Here is a 15,147-nt window from a genome sequence, read left to right as displayed (position 1 = left end):
TTCCTTATAAACTGCAGTCAATCTGACCAGTCATTACCACTTTCATTTCAGATGTGTAAAAGTAATAAGTCTCACAACACTAAGTTAAAGTCCAATAGATTTATTTGGAATCACAAGCTTTCGGAGCGCTGCTCCTTCATCAGGTGATAACCCTAGTGTTGTGAGACTTCTTACTGTGCCCACTCCAATCCAACTCCAGCATCTCCACATCATGTAAAAGAGAATTGTGTAATGGAATGCTGACCATGTTCTATCCTGTAAAGATGTCGAGTCATGCAATGGATAGGGCAACCAATTTTTGATTTGATTTATTATTGTCATATGTATTAGTATACAGTGAAAAGTATTGTTTCTTGCGCGCTATATAGACAAAGCATACTGTATATAGAGAATGAAAGGAGAGAGTGCAGAATGCAGTGTTACAGTCATAGCTGGGTGTAGAGAAAGATCAATGTAATGCGAGGTAGATCCATTCAAAAGTCTGATGGTAGCAGAGAAGAAGCTGTTCTCGAGTTGGTTGGTACTTCTAGCTCAGACTTTTGTATCCTTTTCCCGATGGAAGAAGATAGAAGAGAGTGTGTCAGAGGTGCGTGGGGTCCTTTATTATGCTAGCTGCTTTTCTAAAGCAGTGGGAAGTGTAGACAGAGTCAGTGGATGGGAAGCTGGTTTGCGTGATGGACTGGGCTTCATTCATGACCCTTTGTAGTTTATTTTGTCAAGAGGTAGCACTAAGAACAGCCTCCAGGATTTTGCTTCTGCCATGATTTTTTTTATTCGTTCATGGGATGTGGGTGTCGCTGGCTGGGCCAGCATTTATTGCCCATGCTTTGGAACATTTAAGAGTCAACCACATTGCTGTGAATTTGGGTCACATGTAGGCCAGACCAGGTAAGGATGACAGATTTCCTTCCCTAAAGGACATTAGTGAATCAGATATGTTGTTTATTCACTTAACAGCTCAAAGCTTGTGTTTTCAATTGGCCCAAAAGATTTTTTGGAATTTGTGAGAATTTCTGATGCTTGCATTTGTGGTCTACACTTTGGAGTATACACATTTTAAATTTATTAGAGATTCATTGCCTGACAGCAGATCCAATGCCCCTTAAAAGTGATCAGCCCAATATGCATATAGTTGAAAGTTGTACACATACTTTTTAATGAGTTTCTTTATTTGCTTTTGGAATAGCAATTAATTCCTGTTGCTTGTTAATCGTGGCGGGTTAGTTCACTGCGCCACTGAGCTCACTTCATGCTGCGTGATGTCATGACGAGACCATCTCAGTTTGTAGACCCACTCCAAATTATTTTGTCTCTCCTATTGCTTCCAATTTTCAAATGGCAGAGGGGAGTTGAGGGGAAATGAGGAAATGATTTTAACCAGAGAGTGGGGCGGGGGTGTACAGTGTAAGAGGCAGAAAGCTTCTGGAACACACAGCCTATGCCTATCGATTAGAAGTACCATGTTCTTCTGCCAAGGGCTGAAAAATGAATCTCTTTCAGCCGGCAGACATCTGAATGGCTGCCTCCTTGTGTTATTATCAATAAATCTAGAGCCAATTTCCTCACTTCATCCAATGAGATCCTCAGAAGGACCACGAAAATTAAATAAGACAGGCAAATAATTCTGCCATTGACATACAAGATGAGAATGCAGAATCTGGTCCATTTGAACATCGGCTCATTTGGTCTTTCATTTGATCTTAGAAGATTCACAAGTCTTTGTAGTGGCTCCCTTGGATTTGAAATTGACCTCAGAGTTGTGACAATACCACACTTAACAAACATGTCAGATCCTACATGTGAAAACTATTAATCAAAGCAGCAGACTCTTTCTGCATGATTTTCCTTTCTCCTCATTAATGTTCAGCTTCTTAAGAGCTGTTCATAATACTTCAATCTAATTCATTGGCACTCTGTGATATTGTGAAGATATGATTAAGTTTACTTATAAAGTTTATTTATTAGTCACAAGTAAGGCTTACATTAACACTGCAATGAAGTTACTGTGAAATTCCCCTAGTCGCCACAGCCCGGCACCTGTTCGGGTCAATGCACCTAACCAGCACGTCTTTCAGACTGTGGGAGGAAACCGGAGCACCCGGAGGAAACCCACGCAGACACGAGGAGAACGTGCAAACTCCACGCAGACAGTGACCCAAGCCAGAAATTGAACCCGGGTCCCTGGCTCTGTGAGGCAGCAGTGCTAGCCACGGTGCCACCCTGCCGCCCCATGTTCCGCCCCATTATGTGCTATGCAAGAATGCAAGTTTTATTTTATGATAGTTTCCTGATCATCTTGAGCATCTATGTGTGAGATAGTGGGTAGCTGGTCATTGGGAGATATGCAAGCGCTGGTATTAGGCTAACTCTCCCTGTGTGTGGAGTGATTGTTTTCCAATGATTAGATGAGATTGGAAACTCGTGAGGCTTTATATGTACCAATCTATATCTCTCTGCTTTATTAAAAGTTAAAATGTATTTATTAGTCACAAATAGGCTTACATTAACACTGCAATGAAGCTACTGTGAAAATTCCCTAGTTGCCATACTCCAGCGCCTGTTCGGGTACACTGAGGGAGAATTTAGCATGGCCAATGCATCTAACCAGCATAGAACATAGAACATAGAACATAGAACATTACAGCGCAGAACAGGCCCTTCGGCCCACGATGTTGCACCGACCAGTTAAAAAAAAACTGTGACCCTCCAACCTAAACCAATTTCTTTTCGTCCATGAACCTATCTACGGATCTCTTAAACGCCCCCAAACTAGGCGCATTTACTACTGATGCTGGCAGGGCATTCCAATCCCTCACCACCCTCTGGGTAAAGAACCTACCCCTGACATCGGTTCTATAACTACCCCCCCTCAATTTAAAGCCATGCCCCCTCGTGCTGGATTTCTCCATCAGAGGAAAAAGGCTATCACTATCCACCCTATCTAAACCTCTAATCATCTTATATGTTTCAATAAGATCCCCTCTTAGCCGCCGCCTTTCCAGCGAAAACAATCCCAAATCCCTCAGCCTCTCCTCATAGGATCTCCCCTCCATACCAGGCAACATCCTGGTAAACCTCCTCTGCACCCTCTCCAAAGCCTCCACCTCCTTCCTGTAATGTGGGGACCAGAACTGCACACAGTACTCCAAGTGCGGCCGCACCAGAGTTGTGTACAGTTGCAACATAACGCTACGACTCCTAAATTCAATCCCCCTACCAATAAACGCCAAGACACCATATGCCTTCTTAACAACCTTATCTACTTGATTCCCAACTTTCAGGGATCTATGCACACATACACCTAGATCCCTCTGCTCCTCCACACTATTCAAAGTCCTCCCGTTAGCCCTATACTCAACACATCTGTTATTCCTACCAAAGTGAATTACCTCACACTTCTCCGCATTAAACTCCATCCGCCACCTCTCGGCCCAACTTTGCAACCTGTCTAAGTCTTCCTGCAAACTACGACACCCTTCCTCACTGTCTACCACACCACCGACTTTGGTGTCATCAGCAAATTTGCTAATCCACCCAACTATACCCTCATCCAGATCATTAATAAATATTACAAACAGCAGTGGCCCCAAAACAGATCCCTGAGGTACACCACTTGTAACCGCACTCCATGATGAATATTTACTATCAACCACCACCCTCTGTTTCCTATCCGCTAGCCAATTCCTGATCCAATTTCCTAGATCACCCCCAATCCCATACATCTGCATTTTCTGCAGAAGCCTACCATGGTGAACCTTATCAAACGCCTTACTAAAATCCATATATACCACGTCCACTGCCTTGCCCCCATCCACCTCCTTGGTCACTTTCTCAAAAAACTCAATAAGGTTAGTAAGGCACGACCTACCTGCCACAAAACCATGCTGACTATCACCTATCAATTCATTACTCTCCAAATAACTATAAATCCTATCCCTTATAATTTTTTCCAACATCTTGCCGACAACAGAAGTGAGACTCACCGGTCTATAATTCCCGGGGAAGTCTCTGTTCCCCTTCTTAAACAATGGGACAACATTCGCTAACCTCCAATCTTCTGGTACTATACCAGAGGCCAACGACGACCTGAAGATCAGAGCCAGAGGCTCTGCAATCACTTCTCTTGCCTCCCAGAGAATCCTTGGATAAATCCCATCCGGACCAGGGGATTTATCTATTTTCAGACCCTCCAGAATATCCTGCACATCCTCCTTATCAACTGTAATACTGTCTATTCTACTCCCTTGCAACCCAGTGTCCTCCTCAGCTATATTCATGTCCCCTTGCGTGAACACCGAAGAGAAATATTGGTTCAATGCTTCACCAATCTCCTCCGGTTCCACACATAACTTCCCTCTGCCATCTATAACTGGCCCTAAACTTGCCCTAACCAACCTTCTGTTCTTGACATACCTATAGAACGCCTTAGGATTCTCTTTAACCCTATCCGCCAAAGTCTTCTCATGTCCCCTTTTAGCCCTTCTAAGCTCGCTCTTCAACTCCCTCTTAGCCAATCTAAAGCTTTCTAGTGCACTACCCGAGTGCTCACGTCTCATCCGAACATAAGCCTCCTTTTTCTTTTTAACCAACAAAGAAACCTTTTTGGTGCACCACGGTTCCCTAGCCCTACCCATTCCTCCTTGCCTGACAGGGACATACCTATCACAGACTCGCAGTAGCTGCTCCTTGAAAAAACTCCACATGTCGGACGTTCCCAGTCCCTGTAATCTCCTAGTCCAACCTATGTTTCCTAATTCTCTCCTAATAGCCTCATAATTACCCTTCCCCCAGCTAAAACCACTGGCCCGAGGTTCATGCCTATCCCTTTCCATCACTAAGGTGAACGTAACCGAATTGTGGTCACTATCACCAAAATGCACACCAACTTCCAAGTCTAGCACCTGGTCTGGCTCATTTCCCAGCACCAGATCCAATATAGCCTCACCTCTAGTTGGCCTGTCTACATACTGAGTCAAAAAACCTTCCTGCACGCTTTGAACAAAAACTGACCCCTCTAACGAGCTAGAGCTATAACAATTCCAGTCAATATTAGTCAAGTTAAAATCCCCCATAACAATTGCCCTATTACTTTCACTCCTAAGCAGGATTGACTCCGCAATCCTTTCCTCAACCTCTCTAGAACTTTTAGGAGGTCTATAAAAGACTCCCAACAGGGTGACCTCTCCTCTCCTATTTCTAATCTCCGCCCATACTACCTCAACAGATAAGTCCTCATCAAACCTCCTCTCTGACACTGTGATACAATCTCTGACCAATAATGCTACCCCTCCCCCTCTTCTACCTCCTTCCCTACTTCGACTAAAACATTTGAACCCCGGGACCTGCAGCATCCATTCCTGCCCCTGCTCTATCCATGTCTTTGGACTGTAGGAGGAAACCGGAGCACCCGGAGGAAACCCACGTAGACACTGGGAGAACATGCAAACTCCACACAAACAGTGACCCAAGCCGAGAATCGAACCTGGGTCCCTGACACTGTGAGGCAGCAGTGCTAACCACTGTGCCACCGTAACACCCCTATTGTGTACAAACTCAAAACCCTAGTGTACTCTGCCATTTTGATGCTCCTGCACTCGTTACGCTTTCAGAACTACACTTCATTTTATTATCATGGGCATGCGGACTTGCGGATAGCGAAGAGCATTGTCGGGCAATACAGCAGGATATAGATAGGCTGGAAAATTGGGCGGAGAGGTGGCAGATGGAGTTTAATCCGGATAAATGCGAAGTGATGCATTTTGGAAGAAATAATGTAGGGAGCAGTTATACAATAAATGGCAGTGTCATCAGGAGTATAGAAACACAGAGGGACCTAGGTGTGCAAGTCCACAAATCCTTGAAGGTGGCAACACAGGTGGAGAAGGTGGTGAAGAAGGCATATGGTATGCTTGCCTTTATAGGACGGGGTATAGAGTATAAAAGCTGGAGTCTGATGATGCAGCTGTATAGAACGCTGGTTAGGCCACATTTGGAGTACTGCATCCAGTTCTGGTCGCCGCACTACCAGAAGGACGTGGAGGCGTTAGAGAGAGTGCAGAGAAGGTTTACCAGGATGTTGCCTGGTATGGAGGGTCTTAGCTATGAGGAGAGATTGGGTAAACTGGGGTTATTCTCCCTGGAAAGACGGAGAATGAGGGGAGATCTAATAGAGGTGTACAAGATTATGAAGGGTATGGATAGGGTGAACAGTGGGAAGCTTTTTCCCAGGTCGGAGGTGACGATCATGAGGGGTCACGGGCTCAAGGTGAGAGGGGCGAAGTATAACTCGGATATCAGAGGGACGTTTTTTACACAGAGGGTGGTGGGGGCCTGGAATGCGCTGCCAAGTAGGGTGGTGGAGGCAGGCACGCTGGCATCGTTTAAGACTTACCTGGATAGTCACATGAGCAGCCTGGGAATGGAGGGATACAAACGATTGGTCTAGTTGGACCAAGGAGCGGCACAGGCTTGGAGGGCCGAAGGGCCTGTTTCCTGTGCTGTACTGTTCTTTGTTCTTTGTTCTATGTGTGAAAGGTAGAAACCTTGAGTTGCGTTTGTCATGGGGAAAACAACAGGTTTGAATCAATTATTTCACATTTTAAATGGACATTGTGTGGGACATTTGATTAGTTTTGTGATGAGCTAAATATTTGGAGAGCAGTTCAGTTGCAGGCTTCAATGATTTTTTTCTGGGTTTTTGCTGGAGTAGAGACTGTCAGAGGTAAATCCAGTTATAACGCAAAAAGATTTGTCTCATAAATGATCTAACATGAATTGCGTCCTGCATTAATGTGAGACTGGGTTACTCTTCCTTCAGTTATTCTGCCAGAAGGAAAAGCAGGATGTGTTTGTAAATGTCAGCCGATCACCGATTCGGGAGCCTCGCACATCTGGCGCGATTGGCGCGGTGTGATTCACAATGGGGGCATTCTTTTCTGTTTTAATGTTGTTGAATCCCACCTCAGTAGAGCTGCCAGTGGAAAATGCACCGATTTTCCTGTCGGAGGCAGCACTTAGATTTCATTCGGGAGAATTGCGACCATTACTAATCCACAGGAAGCTGTGATTGGTTTAAGCACAGTAAAATAATTTCACAGTGTGATACAGGAGCAAGACCAGCCTTTTGTGTTTAAATGGAAAATGCATGAAATCCTAGCAGCGATCCTGTCATTTGCTGATTTGATCTGCTTTGCAAGATTGTGAAGAATGCCAGGGGATATTAGCTTTTGTGGTGACTAGGAAAAGCAAGGATAAAGGAAAGAATAAGAAGTAACCTTCAAATAAATAAATGCAAGTATCTAAATTTAGGAGTTAATAAATAAGTTAATTCTTTTATAGGATGTTGGCGTTACTGGCTGGGCCAGCATTTGTTGCCCATCCCTAATTGTCTTGGAACTGAGGCCATTTCAGAGAACAGTTGCGAGTCAACCACATTGCTGTGGCTCTGGAGTCACATGTAGGCCAGACCAAGTAAGGACGGCAGATTTCCTTCCCTAAAGCTCATCAGCGAATCAGATGGGTTTTTCCGACAAACGACAATGGCTTCGTGGTCATCAGTAGTTTCTTAACTCCAGATATTTTTTTATTGAATTAAAATTCCTGCCATGGCAGGTTTCGAACCCGGGAACCCAGAACATTAGCTGAGTTTCTGGATTAATAGTCTAGCGATAATACCACTATGAAGCAACACTTCAGTAAATCGAGATTTTGTGGTGATTTGCCCTAAAACCTTTTCACAGCTGCTAAGTGATGTGTGACATTAGTAACATACAATATCAAAACCTACACCAGCAACAAAGTAAAGGACGAATTTAACCCACGTGGGATTATTTTACCACACTTTATTTTACCAGCGTCACACTTAAACAATCTGGTCTTCACATTAATATAAATCCCTCAAGAAAAACTTGTAACAGTTAAAATTTATTGAAGATTTTCAATTCCTGTGTTTAAAAACATTTGAAATGGAGTTTGAAAATGTAACCCTTGAAGTATTTTTGGAAATGTTACTTCAATAGCCTTCAGTCTTGTTTAAACTATGTTTTAGCAAGTACCATCTCTTCTTTTCCAGCAATGAACTGTTTCACTTGATAAACTTGCAGTGATAACATCATAGTTGGTAATCTTATGTATACGTGCAATATGATAGAACATAGAACATAGAAAGCCACAGCACAAACAGGCCCTTCGGCCCACAAGTTGCGCCGATCACATCCCCACCTCTAGGCCTATCTATAGCCCTCAATCCCATTAAATCCCATGTACTCATCCAGAAGTCTCTTAAAAGACCCCAACGAGTTTGCCTCCACCACCACCGACGTCAGCCGATTCCACTCACCCACCACCCTCTGAGTGAAAAACTTACCCCTGACATCTCCTCTGTACCTACCCCCCAGCACCTTAAACCTGTGTCCTCTCGTAGCAACCATTTCAGCCCTTGGAAATAGCCTCTGGGAGTCTACCCTATCCAGACCTCTCAACATCTTGTAAACCTCTATCAGGTCACCTCTCATCCTTCGTCTCTCCAGGGAGAAGAGACCAAGCTCCCTCAACCTATCCTCATAAGGCATGCCCCCCAATCCAGGCAACATCCTTGTAAATCTCCTCTGCACCCTTTCAATGGCTTCAACATCTTTCCTGTAATGAGGTGACCAGAACTGCGCGCAGTACTCCAAGTGGGGTCTAACCAGGGTCCTATAAAGCTGCAGCATTATCTCCCGACTCCTAAACTCAATCCCTCGATTAATGAAGGCCAGTACGCCGTACGCCTTCTTGACCGCATCCTCCACTTGCGAGGCCGATTTAAGAGTCCTATGGACCCGGACCCGGATGATTAAAACATTCAAAATGGCAAAACCAGACTCGTATATTCTGTGCTTTTATGGCAAAAACCTGTAGTTTTTAATCTTTGGATTCGGTTGATGATTTTAAATAGCTCAGGTCTGACATATCGAACATTTCTGCAAAATTAAAGTTTTATATTCTTGGGAGAACATTAATCTCTCAACTTTTCAAATAAACATGTTAAAAACAAAGGAAGGAATTCCTTGCTTGCCGTGATACACAGCTAATTACTGGCACTCGATGTTTTTATTTTCAACCAACTTCACAACCCTTTGTTGCTTTTTGAAAGTTATGTGCTGAGAATAATTCTCCCTGTTTTTAATCACCAGATACTTGAAATTAACTGGACAGGGCTGACAAATCTTCTGGACGTTCCTGGACTGGAGTAAGTGCAGAATCTTTTGAGATGTTTCTGTAGGGTTCATCAGTTCCTTGTTTGGCATTTTACACACTTGAGACTGGAAAGAGGTTTAGTTTTAAAGTTAGATTTTGCAATGGATTATGAAGGTGCAAGTACTGGAAAATTTGATGTAATGAACGAACAGCAATAGGCCTGAGAGTTTAAGGTTTCCCCAAAAGAATTCTGGATATTTGTCAATGGAAACATACATTTAAGCTGAAACAATTTCCTCTTGGTGTTTACATAAGACGTGATACTTTTCCAACTAACTTCCTAAAATAATGTCAGGAAATGCTGTAAGACTCAGTCGGTCTGACTGCATCTGTGGAGAGGAAACCGAGTTAAAGTCTGGTTGTTCTCACCGGCAGGATCTTCTGGTCCTGCCGGCGGCAAACTCCTGCTGCTGGGCAATCCCGTTGACATCGGTGGGATCAGAAAATCCCACCATCAGCCAGTGGTGGTCTGCTGCTGCAAAGCATGTTGCAGGGGGCACAAAAATCCCTCCCAAAGTTTTGAGTCTGTATGACTCTTCAGAACTAAAGAGAGGGAGAAATGTGATGGGTTTTACACTGTTTAAGATGAGGTGGAGCAAAGTAGGTCAGGGATAGGTGGGAAATAGGAGAGATTGGACAAATATTATGGGCACAAGACATAACATGTGCAATCCCTCATGCACATTCTATTTAGTGCATCTATGCTATTCAACACAACTACGTTCTGACCACTCTTGAGTAAATATGTTTCTTCTTAATTTCTTATGTTAGTGACTATCTTGTACTTAATACCCAAGCTTTGGGTTCCCAGCGAGTGGAAATATCTCTATATTCCTACATCATCACCAGGTCAAATCCTTGGAACTCTCTAAACAGGACTGTGGGAGTGCCTTTACCACACGGACTACAATGTTTCAAGAAGTTGACTCACCATCACCTTCTTGAGGACAACTCGAGATGAGTAATGAATTCCAGTCTTGCTTGTGACACTCCTATCTTGAGAATTACTAAATTAAAGAAAAGTAGAAAGTATATTATAATAATGGCAGTTCATTGGGAGAGCAGGCTATTGAGTTGCAGGCTGTAGCTTAAACATTGTTGGTTGTTAAGGGTCTGTATTTTGTTTAATCCACTAGTTTCCCTGTAATACATGGCTTACCAAGCCAAAGGCTACTCCCACGGTGCTGCTCTGCATCAGTAAACAAGCAGTTTTGCCATGAGCTGCAGTTTAAAATTGTTCCATTTATGGAAAAGCCCTTTGGGATATTAGTAAAGAATAGGACTGTTCACGATATCCATGTTAAGAGGGCTGGGTGTTAACAGATTAATGTTTGTACACAATGCAGGTGCATTACAACAGCTATTTAATTTCTGAGAATAATGCAATTATTTGTGCACTGAGAAGCATGTTAGGTTAATTTCAGATAGAGTTGCCCCAAAGTGCTTAATGCCGAATGTAATTATCAGGTAACATGGGATTGCTGTTTTAGGATGTAGTGCAACCAAGTGTGCATTGCGCAGCCAAGAATGTGTTAAGCTTTAACGTACAAAAAAGTGTTTATTCAATCCAGTGCAATGAACTAGATGTAAAATAAATTTGTATATCCTGCAGCTTGTCCGTTTGGTTTCTGTTTTTCAACTATAGTAGTAGCACAGTTTCAAAAGGAAAATATTTTGGTCTAATCAGTATTGAATATTATCAAGACAATAGCCATGTCAGTAATAATATTTTAAAATAGTTCCCAAGTGGCATAACAAGGCAGTAAAACTCATAGGTTACCAAATGCCCTGAATTTTTCCATGGCAGGGACTCTATCTGGAGAGTCAGCAGGGAACATATCCCTGCAGACTTCAACAGTCTTGCTGCCATTTTACGCTCAAATGAGCGTTGATTGCCAACAGGCAGGACTTCTGTGCTTCGAAGGAAGTCCCACTTTGGAGAGCTGCTCGCCATTCAGATTAGCCGAGATCTCTCCAAGCCCATCCAGGCACAGTGCTGTAGTAGCCAATAGAGACATGGCGATGGCAAGAAGTGCAGGGAGCCAGTTTGAAATTAAGTGGCAGGGGTCCTGCGAAGGGGAGGGTAGGGGATGCCTGGAAGAGTTATGAAGGGGGACAATTCAGTTAGCGGGGGATAGTAAGTGGGGGGAGCAGGTGTGGAAGGTCCAGAGCTATCCTGTCTGTGATGGGAGGTCACCCTAGTCAGATGGGGGCTTCTGATGATGGAGCGACCCTGCACACTTGGGAGGCGATGGCCTAGTGGTATTATCGCTAGACTATTAATCCAGAAACTCGGCTAATGTTCTGGGGACCCCGGTTCGAATCCCGCAACGGCAGTTGGTGGGGAATTTTGATTCAATAAAAATAACCTGGAAATAAGAATCTACTGATGACTATGAAATCATTGTGGGTTGTTGGAAAATCCATTTGGTTCACTAATGTCCTTTTAGGGAAGGAAATCTGCCGTCTTTACCTGGCCTGGCCTACATGTGACTCCAGAGCCACAGCAATTTGGTTGACTCTCAACTGCCCTCCAAGGGCAACTAGGGATGGGCAATAAATGCTGGCCAGCCAGCGACGCCCATGTCCCACGAATGAATACAATAAAACATCACCTTCCTGCCCAAGATCAAAGATCTGAACTTTATTTACTCCCATACTGAGGTTTCCCACACCCTCCAGCCTGAAAATCAAGGCTGAGCGGGATAAGGCCCTTGCGTGTCCCAGTGCGTTCTCCCCACCCTGACTGTAAAATCGCCTGTGGAGTGGGATCAGCAGGATCCCAGAGAAGTTCCAGTCCATGAACCTAAAATTTCAGGCCCCTGTCTCTGCAAGCTGTGGAATCATTTTGTTGCAACAAGAGAACACTTGACAGAAATTATTTCCTCTGTACTCAATCGTGCAGAGAATTAGATGGTTTAGTTGGCAATAAGCTTGCTGGCTCCTAATGCACCGCAGTAAAAAAAAACTTCTATAGAAAACCTCTATTCTAGAACATCAAATCATTAAATATTTTTGTGCGTTCCTCCTTAAAATTGATTTTGCTTGCTTACCTTAGGAACGGTAAGTGGGTGGGGCTTTGACAACAAAGGAGTGCCTTGATTACTCATATTGTTTCCCTGTGCTTAACCATTGCTAATCTGGGCAAATTTAGAATGTATTTCTCATGTCTTTTCTCCCTCTTACTCATTTTGAATTTCTTCACATACAGTCAGAGTTGCGCTGTGTCATGTTATAGACATATTGGGCTAGATTGGGGTGGCACAGTGGTTAGCACTGCTGCCTCACAGCGCCAGAGACCCGGGTTTGATTCCCGGCTTGGGTCACTGTCTGTGCGGAGTCTGCACGTGCTTTCCATGTCTGCGTGGGTTTCCTCCAGGTGCTTTGGTTTCCTCCTACAGTCTGAAAGACGTGCTGGTTAGGTGCATTGGCCATGCTAAATTCTCCCTCAGTGTACCCGAACAGGTGCCGGAGTGTGGTGACTAGGGCATTTTCACAGTAACTTCATTGTAGTGTGAATGTAAGCCTACTTGCGACTAATAAATAAAAGTTTATTTTAGATTTTCCAATCCTCTTGGAAATGGGAATCAGCTTTCAAAATGTGGAACTTTTTTTTGCAAGCAATTTTCCCATGCCTTTCAAAAGCCATGGCATTTTTGTATTGCATTTTCATGGTTCAGGTGAAAAACATCCACACACCTCTTGAGGACCTCCATTGCGGGGATTACAGGAAAATTGTATTTCCTCTTGTATACTTTTTCATGGGTTGGTGAAGGTTTTGGAAGAACAAAAAAAACACTCCCTTGGAGAGTGTCTAATTGTTGGGGGATTTCTGCTGAGGAGTCAGGATCTCACTGAGGAGTGAGGAGTCAGGATCAGTCGGAATAAATGGGTGTTTTTCTGGTTGGAGGAAGGTAACTAGTGGCGTGCCGCAGGGATCGGTACTCGGGCCGCAACTGTTTACCATTTATATAGATGATCTGGAGGAGGGGACGGAGTGTAGGGTAACGAAGTTTGCAGACGACACAAAGATAAGTGGAAAAGTGAATCGTGTGGAGGACGGAGAAGATCTGCAGAGAGATTTGGACAGGCTGAGTGAGTGGGCGAGGATATGGCAAATGGAGTATAACGTTGATAAATGCGAGGTTATACACTTTGGAGGAAATAATAACAAATGGGATTACTATCTCAATGGAAACAAATTAAAACATGCTACCGTGCGAAGGGACCTGGGGGTCCTTGTGCATGAGACGCAAAAGCCCAGTCTGCAGGTACAACAGGTGATCAAGAAGGCAAATGGGATGTTGGCCTATATTGCGAGGGGGATAGAATATAAAAGCAGGGATGTCTTGATGCACCTGTACAGGGCATTGGTGAGGCCGCAGCTGGAATACTGTGTGCAGTATTGGTCCCCTTATATGAGGAAGGATATATTGGCATTGGAGGGAGTGCAGAGAAGGTTCACCAGGTTGATACCGGAGATGAGGGGTTTGGATTATGAGGAGAGGCTGAGGAGATTGGGTTTGTACTCGTTGGAGTTTAGAAGGATGAGGGGGGATCTTATGGAGACTTATAAGATAATGCGGGGGCTGGATAGGGTGGAGGCGGAGAGATTCTTTCCACTTAGTAAGGAAGTTAAAACTAGAGGACACAGCCTCAAAATAAAGGGGGGTCGGTTTAAGACAGAGTTGAGGAGGAACTTCTTCTCCCAGAGGGTGGTGAATCTCTGGAATTCTCTGCCCACTGAGGTGGTGGAGGCTACCTCGCTGAATATGTTTAAAGTGCGGATGGATGGATTCCTGAGCGGTAAGGGAATTAAGGGTTATGGGGATCAGGCGGGTAAGTGGTACTGATCCACGTCAGATCAGCCATGATCTTATTGAATGGCGGGGCAGGCTCGAGGGGCTAGATGGCCTACTCCTGCTCCTATTTCTTATGTTCTTATGTTCTTCCTTGCAGGTAAGTTAAAGTATTTTAACACCTTCAAATATTAGGTGCTATATTGTAATGTAGGTGTGTTTTTCAGGCAACGATTGCTCATGGGGCTCTGTTTTGCAAAGGTAAATTAACCAGCATCGTGTAAGTGTTGACATGCATTACAGCATTTTTGCCCAATAGAGAAAGTTCAATAAAGCATTCAGTACTGTTTTTAAAAAAAACTGCTGGGAAACTCACCTGTCATGTTTTGGACTGAGATCTAAATGTCAAGTTATCTTTTGCTTTGCAAAAAATATTGCCATAGTGTTAAATGTTTTTAAAAATCGAACCACCTGTTCTACTCTGTTAATTGACAGACAATCTGCTTCGAAATGTAAATGAAACACCATCTGGTCTTTCAGTGTCTGGAGCTGTGATCATCTGTGGCTATTATGAGTGCTAAATTCCCAAAATCTGAGAATGTCCTGAGCTTAGCAAGTGGTCTATTGACACAGCTGCTAGGGAATAATTGACAGTTTTAAGAGATTGTAATAACATAATCTGCCTTTGATATGGTTCCTGAGTACATGGCTGTTTGGTTACACTTAAGGATTTAAACTTTTTCTATGGGAGTACAGTTTTTACAGTATCAATGACAGATTTTTTGACTTGGGGTTTTGTTTAGATTGTCACATGTTTCTTTTTTTAACAACCACATTGCATTGCTATTGCATAGCTCCCAAGGGCTGTACATAATGGATATTGGGTGAGCGGGTTTGGAGGATAAATGGGGGCATGGGATGACATTGGTCATCTGGGGTTACACAGAGCTCATAGGGGGTATGGAAGGTGGGTGGGACATTTGGGGAGTCATTTAAACCATGTTGGGAGCTGGTCTTCTGTCTCCAAGGACCGAGGTGGGCCTTCTAACCAACCCGCCTTCACACCCTGAGTGAGAAAAATAAAAATGGCAAGCAAAGTCAGTCATGAGTT

At 43.8% G+C, this 15,147-nt stretch overlaps 1 protein-coding gene across 5 annotated transcripts in view; it reads left to right on the top strand.

The window, feature by feature from the left end:
• Positions 1–15,147, top strand: part of LOC144506461 (extended synaptotagmin-2-like) — a 227,166-nt gene that overhangs the window by 129,509 nt on the left and 82,510 nt on the right. For all 5 annotated transcript variants that reach the window (XM_078232654.1, XM_078232636.1, XM_078232628.1 and 2 more), the window contains exon 7: positions 9,174–9,229. In XM_078232654.1, the coding sequence (XP_078088780.1) occupies positions 9,174–9,229 (56 nt within the window). The remainder of the gene's footprint in view (positions 1–9,173; positions 9,230–15,147) is intronic.

This window comes from Mustelus asterias, chromosome 2, assembly GCF_964213995.1.
Source record: "Mustelus asterias chromosome 2, sMusAst1.hap1.1, whole genome shotgun sequence".
Classification (NCBI taxonomy): domain Eukaryota; kingdom Metazoa; phylum Chordata; class Chondrichthyes; order Carcharhiniformes; family Triakidae; genus Mustelus; species Mustelus asterias.
The sequence above is the reverse complement of the archived record's forward strand: the minus strand, read 5'-3'. Positions and strand labels throughout refer to the sequence as shown.